The 9,250-nt window shown below is 45.8% G+C and overlaps 1 protein-coding gene across 1 annotated transcript in view; it reads right to left on the minus strand.

Annotated features, from left to right (window-relative positions):
• LOC311232988 (ras-related protein Rab-4B) overlaps positions 1-976 on the minus strand; it is a 35,738-nt gene extending 34,762 nt beyond the window's left edge. The window contains exon 1 of the mRNA XM_084319836.1: positions 838-976. Within this exon, the coding sequence (XP_084175962.1) occupies positions 838-853 (16 nt within the window). The 5' untranslated portion in view covers positions 854-976. The remainder of the gene's footprint in view (positions 1-837) is intronic.
• Positions 977-9,250: the final 8,274 nt, after the last annotated feature.

Consider the following 9,250-nt stretch of genomic DNA (forward strand, 5'->3'; position numbering starts at 1 on the left):
GAGACTGTCTATTAGGAGGTGGTGGGGGTTTTGGGCATTTACGGTGGCCAGTTTCGAATTGCAGCCTCCCGTAGGTGCTCTTAAAGCGGTTTTGAATGTGGGTAGTGATTCACATTCTTTAACATCTTGGGGTAGGGCGTTCCACATTGATGTGGCATAATTGCGAAACGTGTTTAGTCCCTTGTTTGAGCCGAATCTGGGTTTAACATGATTTGTTGAGCTTCCTCTGGTGTAGTGGTTGTGGTATTCACTGACCTTTGGTAAGTATTTTGACATGTACATGCATGGTACCTTAGTCGTATAGTGTATCTTGTAGACCAGGCCCATTGCAAGTTGCTGTACTCTGTAGTCTACTCTAAGCCATCCTAGGTTGTCAAAGTGGGCAGGGGTGAGGTGGGTTCTGGGGGTAAGGTCAAGTAGTAGTTTGACCAGTTTGTTTTGTGATGTTTGTAATTTTGTTTTAAGCGTGAGAGCATGCACCTGGAAGGGTTGAGAAATCAATGAGCTAGCTAGGCCAACTGTAATCGAAATCATCCTAACCCGAAATAATTAGTTAGCCAAGAATAAACATGTCACAAGTTATCCCTTTTAATATGGGTGTGTTGTCAACAGTGGGCGTATACTTCCACCATGTTAGGCTACTGACAAGCACTGCAAATTGAGTGCCAATTCGCTATAACTTACAACTATATAGTAAATAAATGACGTTGAGGGTAGAGGGAACAACGTCTTGTTACGGATATTATCGTTAGATCGCAGTTATAAAAACAAAAACAGGCAGTGGATGAATGGAGGCTAGCAGTAGCAGCAAGTAATGCTGAATATCACGTTTCTTACCATACGTTTCTGTCATTTCCCTCGATTGCTTCGAGCTTCTCTTCTGATACGTGGTTACGTTTTAAAATCTGTTAAACAGTCAGTTGTGTTTGACAGCTAAACTGAAACTGTAGCGTGGGTTATTTTGTTTGCAAATCAGGCTCAGCTCCACGACAGACGCATGTTTCTTTTACTTCAAAAATTTGAGGCAGACGAGATGCATCCCAAGCTTATTGCTGCCCCCCACAGGACGTTGAGAGTATGGCCATTGGGGAAATTCTGGCGTCATAGCAGCATGGGGGGGGGGGGGGGGGGCGGAGGGCATGATACACGTCATATGTTGTAGTTATAGCCCAGCTCCAGGTATATTAAATGCCTATTCTTCACATTGATATCACAAGATGTGGTTTGGCTAAAGGTGATGCCGTTCAAGCTTAAAGCCAGGGCTGCCATCTAATTAGATGAGGTTTACGTACACACTCTACAGTAGCCTGCGTCTTCACAGAACACCTGCAAAGAGCAGCTCTTGGCAAAGAACACAAATGTTAGCGATTTAAATCATAATAGACCTATATGATAGAAGTTACTGTGGGATGATGTACAATTCTTATCTCCACATGCAGTTCGTTTTGCAGTTTTGTTTTGGACTTATACTATATTATATAATATATTACTACTTGTACAATAAGTAAATTACTTATGATAGCATGTACAATTGTGCTGTATATACTGCATATACATATTTATATATTTACATTTACCACATATACATCTGTCTGAATATACCTGCATATAATCCTTATACCTACTCATACACCTGCATATTATAGCCCATATAACTCTGCATGATAACATGTACAATAATGGTGTATATATACAGTTTTATTTTAATATACAGTATTGTCATGAACCAGCGGCTCCAGTCCTGTGTCTCCCCTACCCCTGTTTTTCTACTGTCTGTCCCTGTCTGTGTGTCAGCTGAGGCGAGCAGCTTCCTGCAGCCCATATATGGGCAGCTTCCTGTAATCAACTGATTCCACTCACCTGCTCAGCAACCACACCTGCCGGCCATCTACTCATCATCAGCCTTGCAGGTTGCAGTATACCCCGGTTCTTCAGTCACTCTTTGTCAGGTCGTTAACTCAGCTACTTGGCAGTGATGTTTTTCAGGCCTCTCTTTTTGGAAATTATTCCTCTACAGCTTTTGTCAGTTTTTCTGTGTTTTTTTGTGCTTGGCTCATTCTGTGTTTCATTTGCCTCATGAGGATCACTATTACCTGCCTGCCTTCTCCAATAGTATCCAGCTGCACAGCCGGAGAGCAACGCTCTCAGGGCCGCGCTGTGAGGGCCACGCTGTGAGGGCCGCTCAGCAGCGCCACCCACCCAATGGCTGAATTGGAGTATTGCGACTGGACTGCGATGAACATAGCAGCAAATGACGGCATCCTCTCATGTTCCAATTAGACTTCTCATATCAATAGGGGTTGACAACTTCATATCAATAGGGGTTAGCTTTGTCAACAACACAGGGAAGTTCTACAAACAGGCCAGAGGATGTATACGAGTAAATTAACTATACTTCATAACATGTATTTTTCTTTTCTTTTTTGCTCACACAATATATTTTGTAATTTTTTTATCTACTTTTTCTCCCAATTTTTCTATTTTTCTCCCATCCCCAATTTCGTATTGTCCAATTTTACCCTCCCCTGTCTCGAACGTTGTTAGGCCATGCCTCCCACTGGTCGGCTGCAATGTGGACGAAGCCTTGCATCACATGTCCCCTCCAGTACACGAGGAGGCAGCCGGCGCATCTTTTCACCTGCACAGTGCGATCTCTCAGCGGCGAGGGTCTGCGTGAGGGTCCCCGTTGCTTCCTGATTCTGCTGTACGGGCGCACCAACCGACCTGTAGGAGTCGCTGTCCACAACGTCCGATCCCCACCCACCAGCTTCCCACCCCCTAATATTAGTATGAACGACCAGCCAAGCTGGTAGCAACGCAGAGAGCTGGGCTCGAACCCAGCATCTCCTGCGTTAGTGGCGAGCACCTTGCCCACTGCGCCACTTAGCCGCCTTGCTCACACAATATCTGAATGAATGAATGCGTTTATTTATTTCGAACATAAATAAAAAAAATAAATAAATAAAAAAAATAAAGTAATAAAACAATGAAGTAATAAACAGATTAAAAAACAAACAAGCAAAACAGTAATGTTCGAAAAGGAGTAGGATGAAGTGTAAACATATGTGTTCCTACCCCTCACATGTCTTGTGCACGCAGAGACCAAGCTGCAATACTCCAACCAATTCAGCCATTGGGTGGGTGGCGCTGCTGAGCGGCCCTCACAGCGTGGCCGTCACAGCGCGGCCCTGAGAGCGTTGCTCTACGGCTGTGCAGCTGGACCCTTCTCGCCTTCTCTGCTACAACTTCACCACCCCCAACCTCCCCCCGTTCCTGAAATAAAATATCTTCTATATCACTACACCGGTTCCTGACAGGCAGCGAGCGAGCGAACTGGAGACGAAATCGCGCTGATATGACGCGGCGCGTGTCCGTGTGTGTGTGTGTGTGTGTGTGTGTTACCTGGAACAGGGGGCAAAGCAGCCTGCGATTCTCGACCAATAAAAAGTGTTTAGGGGCGGGACTCGGCTGCGTAATCGTTCAACTAGAGACACAGCGAGCGAATATTTGAGGGGTGAACGGCATCGCTGCTCAGTTCGCTGTCGCTCGCGGCAGGTCAGGATAGTCTGATTGAAACGAATACATTTTAATCACCTTTTCTCGCTCGCTCGCGTCGCTCTATGTCAGGAAGGGGTGCTAGTGTCCGACTGCATTTTGGGTCCCCCAGTCCTGTTCCTGACACAGTTCCAGAGGCTTGTAATTTAGACAATAAATGTTGTTATTATGTTACTTATTTGTATACTGTTGTTTGGATTAATCTTCCAGTTTAAAAAAAACCTACAATATTTACGTCTATGTTTTAGAGGCTTGTAATTTAGATAAACGTTATTATTGGTGTGATGTATACGGCTGTGGGTGTTTGACTACCTCACCATTCCTACTCCTGCCCTCTAGGGGGAGGGCGAGCACTTCTTAAGGTGACAGCTCAGGCCGCTTTGGGCGTTGTTGTTACGGCAATAAAGCTAGCTACAGCCATGGTCTGTGGTACCTGTGAACAGCGTATTCCGTGTGACTGATTAATATGCTACCATTGTCCGGGGACACATATATAATAAATTGGCGACGAGTACGGTTCATCCAGTGACTGCACCTTAATGACGGAACGGGTTGACGAGGAAACCACGCTAACGCCGGCTAGCGAAGGAGCTAACGTCGGCATATCTACTGGGGAATCACACAGAGAGATGGCTGGTATCATCGGGCATATCGTGGCTTTTGATGAATCGAAGGAGCAGTGGGCGACTTATGTGGAATGGTTTGAACATTTTGTGGCTGCAAATGACATTTCCAATGAGAAGACTGGCTCCCGGTGTTTTTGAGTCTAATAGGATCAACAACATACGGATTACTGCGCAACTTAATTGCTCCGGATAAACCGGGGGATATAAATTATGCTCAGACTGTGCGAGTATTGCAAGCCCATTTTTCTCCCAAGCCCATTGTGATTGCGGAAAGATTCCGTTTCCATAAAAGACATCAATCAGAGGGGGAGACAATCGGCCAGTATATTGCAGATTTGAAAAAGCTGTGGAGCACTGCGAGTTTGGCGCGTACCTGGCCGAGAAACGTGCGTGGCCAATCAGAGCGCAAAACGGGAAAGCGGAAGGACAAGCCACTTGCTTAAAGTATAGAAGCGGACGGGTTCGTGTGTTGTCTCATCAGCGAGTCCATACAGAAGAGACTATTAACCGAGAATGCCCTCACCTATCACAAAGCAGTGGACATCGCCGTTGCTATGGAAACAGTGTCGAGGGAGGCCCAACAACTCAGCAGCTCCGTAAAGGTGAATGCATGTCTCTCTCATCTACACCTGGGAGAAAATGCACCCGGTGTGGAAGGACCAACCATATCCATATGGAGAGTGACTGCTTCTACAAGGACCAGACCTGTCACCGCTGCGGTAAGAGGGGCCACATTGCACGTACATGCAGAGAGAGCAAGCAGGAAAATAAAGCAGCAAGTAACACAAGGTGGGAACAAAAAGACAGAGGGGGAATTAACACAAGGTGGGAGCAAAGAGACAGGTCAAAAAGGCGGATAAATAAGATGAACGCCAGGGAGAAGCAGAGCGATACAGAGTCTGATTCAGATGTGGAATTAACCCTGCACAGGGTGGATGCAGCAGATGATATATCTCAGCAGGGCAGTTCAGCCTCATCAGTAATTTGGGTCAGGCCAAAAGTGGAGGGGCAAATGATTGACATGGAGCTAGACACGGGGGCAGCCGTTTCACTTATGTCAGAGAAATTGTATAGTGAAAAATTCAGTCATATTCGCCTGCGCCACACCCACACCCACACCCTGCTGAAGTGATCGCACCAGTGGGGGTGGTAAAGGTGAAGGTTCAAATTAACAGAGAACAAGCACGGCTCCCACTATATGTGGTGAAAGGCAATGCACCCCCCTTATTCGGCCGTGAGTGGCTGAGAAGAGTGAGACTGGACTGGAGAGCCATAAAAACAGTTAGATCAGGACAACGCATGCAGGGGAACACGCTGGAAGCAGTGTTAATGAGGCATGCCAATGTATTTAAGGACGAACTGGGGACATTGAAGGGCTTTGAAGTAGCTCTGACACTCAAGCCAGAACATCAGCCGAAGTTCTGTCAGGCCCGGGTGGTTCCCTATGCACTTAGGCCAAAGGTGGACGCTGAGCTAGAGCGCCTGCAACTGCTAAATGTGATTTCGCCTGTGCAGTTCAGTGAATGGGTGACCCCCATTGTGCCTATCACTAAGAAGAATGGGGGTGTGCGCATCTGCGGGGATTTTAAAGTGACTGTGAACCCGGCCCTCTGTGCTGAACATTATCCAATACCCCGGATAGAGGATATGTTCGCTTCCCTAGCGGGGGGGCAGCGGTTCAGCAAACTGGATCTGGCTCATGCATACTTGCAGGTGCCGGTGCAGGAGAGTTCACGCAAATATCTCACTATCACAGAGCTATCCCATCGATGGCGGCTGCAAGACTACAGCGATGGGCCCTAATATTAGCTGCTCTCAACTACACGATTCAGTACAGGGGGACAAGGGGATGTTCTGCTATAACCGACTGCCTTTCAGCATAACGTCAGCGCCCTCTATCTTTCAGCGTTTATGGATCAAGTCCTTCAGGAGCTTCCCAATGTGCACTGTTTTTTGGATGACATCTTAGTAACGGGATGTAATGATGCAGAGCATCTGAAGAATCTGGAAGTGGTGCTGGGTCGATTGGAGAAGTTTGGTCTCAGGGCGCAGCAAGGAAAATGTGAGTTTTTCAAGGACTCACTGGAATACCTGGGACATTATATTGACGCCACAGGCCTTCATAAATCCCCAGAAAAGCTCAGGGCGATTGCTGAGGCCCCAGCCCCGACAAATGTTGGCCAGCTGCACTCCTTCCTGGGATTATTATGGTCGGTTTGTTCAAAACATGGCAACGACACTCAGCCCCCTTCACGCATTACTACACAAGGGGACACCATGGAAATGGTCACAGGAGTGTGGGAAGGCATTCTGCTCAGCTAAGGATCAACTGCTCTCGGAGCGGGTATTGACACATTACAATCCCCAACTGCCAATCATACTGGCATGTGATGCCTCGCCCTATGGCGTGGGCGCAGTGATTTCGCATGTGATGCCAGGGGGTCAAGAGAGGCCCATAGCGTTTGCCTCCAGGACATTGAATAAAGCAGAGCAAAATGATGCTCAGATTGAGAGGGAGGCCCTGGGGATCATATTCAAGTTTCAAGTTTCAAGTTTCTTTAATAGTTGTCATACAGAAGTACAGAATACTTTCATACAAAATGCTTCTTACTGTTACGCTCCAGAGACTGTGCTAGACAAGATAGTATCAAATAACATAGTATAGCATGTAATTTAGAAGTAGAAAATGAGGTCACAGTGTTCAGTATATGTACAATGTTCGATGCAGAATAGACGTAACTGAGTTACCATATAATATACAATACTATGCAGTGTACTAATGTACAGTACTATATAGTGCAAAGCAGAAATGGGATGAGGTACAATTTAGGTACAATTTACAGTAAGGTGTACGAGTTGTAGTGCAATCCTTCATCAATAAATATAAAGTGTGGGGAGTGGGTGCTACAGTGTGTTTGTTTAAAGTGAGTGTGTGCTATAAAGTGTGTGGAGTGGGTGCTACAGTGTGTTTGTTTAAAGTGAGTGTGTGCGTGTGGATGTGTGTGCTATGTGTGTTTGATGGTTGTTGTTGTGTAGTGTTCATTGTTCGTTTAGCAGCCTGATGGCCTGGGGATAGAAGCTTCTTCTGAGTCTTTCTGTGCTCGCCTTGAGACTCCGGTATCGCTTGCCTGACCGCAGCAGTTCAAAGAGGCAGTTGTTCGGGTGACTGGAGTCTTTAATGATTCTCTTAGCCTTGCCCCTGCAACGCTTGTTGTAAATGTTCTGGAGGGTGGGGAGCCCCCCTCCAATTGTGCGTTCGGCTGAACGTGTCACTCTTTGTAGTCTGCTTCGGTCTTGTGCAGTGCTATTCCCAAACCAGGAGGTGATGTTGCCAGTCAGGATGCTCTCTAATGTACATGAGTAGAAGTTCTTAAGGATCTTCTGACTGACTTGGAACTTCCTTAGGCGCCTGAGGAAGTAGAGGCGTTGTCGTGCCTTCTTCACAACACTGTCGAGATATGCAAAAAATTTAATCTCACCAAGTCCTCATATTATTTTTACGCACAGTTATTGGCATGTTTGAAGGCTCACGGTGTTCCATTAACACTTTGGTTGCCTAAGGTTAAATTAATGATATACCATAGATTGCCAGCGCTATTTGTCTATGGAGAAAGTCCCCTTCTTTGCAGGGCTATAACTTTTTAAATTCTATTGCTACATTGCCATTATTAGGGCCCATTCAAAGTCCTATATGTATTGTTCATTGTGTAGCAACGTTAAACTTTTTCATTCACATATTCATAGTAAAGTATGGTCTAATGTATAAGTATGTTTTCATCTCTTTCTGCAGCTTTCTCCAGAACGTGATATATAGCCCCAAATGCATTATATTGATGATGAAATACAGTTTGATGGCAATCAGCGCGATATAAAAAATTCCAACTAGACGTACTTCTAGAAGTTACTACACGTCATCTGATGTTGACCGGATGGGCGAGGGGGCGTTTATAATTCCGTGGGCAGCGTTATACCAATCATCTAATGTGGGTCAAATGTTGATAATATCAGTTATTATCGAAGACGGTAACGTTACACGCTGAAACTCACCCCAGTCTCCGCGCGCCGTTGGGCGATCATCGTCGAGTAGAAATGTTATCATTATGGGATATATTATTACCCGGTCCATCTCCAGCTTGTATAATGGTATATACGTCCAAATCATGTTGTTTATCGAGTTATTGGCAATCGATCGCTATGTAGAGTGACGAGCTAGAGTCACGGGACATGTACCGAGTGGCCGGAAGCAATACGGACGTCTAGCAAAACCTCTAATGCGCTTCCTGTTAAGCGCTTGCGCCGATCGGCCACCAGATGGCGCTCCTGAACCGCCAGAGAGCTCAGTGGGTCCTGCTGGTGGATCTCAGGCCAGCGGAGGGACATTATGAATCCGATCGCAGATTTTTGAAATATTGATATAAAGACGACGTACAGCGTCCCCCGGCAACTTTAGCATGGCCAGCAAAGACGTCTAAAGACGGCTCCCGGCAGTCAAAGTGTTAAGGATACCAATTGTACACCACAGATACCACAAATTCTTCTATGAAAGAGAGACATCGAGAGGTTTTGTTTCAGATTTTTATCATCAATTACTAACGGCCTCGTATGAAACCCTACATCTAGACTCAGTCTGGAGGAGGGATATACCAGACCTGGAGATAGACTTTGACTGGCAAGAAGCCTGGGCAAATGTACGCCTTGCATCAAGGAACCCGGACCATCAACAAATCAATCTTAACTATATTCACAGGACATACTTAACTCCTATAAGACTGAACAAAATGGGTCTTAAACAAGACTCCAAATGCTCCTTATGTACAAATGGGGACGAAGGGACATTTATGCACATGTACTGGGACTGCCCACCAGTTAAGATATTTTGGAAAGAAGTGACCCAGCAATTGTCAAATCTCTTAACTCTGGATATACCTGTACACCCCTCTGTATTACTGCTGAATGATGTCTTTGAGCATGCAGTACCTCCACAGCTAAAGAGATTGGTTTTATCCGGTATCACAGTGGCTAAAAAGCTGATAGCATCACGATGGTTTCAACCGGAAAAAATGTGCCGT

Source organism: Notolepis coatsorum, assembly GCF_963971535.1.
Source record: "Notolepis coatsorum genome assembly, chromosome: 8".
NCBI classification, from domain to species: domain Eukaryota; kingdom Metazoa; phylum Chordata; class Actinopteri; order Aulopiformes; family Paralepididae; genus Notolepis; species Notolepis coatsorum.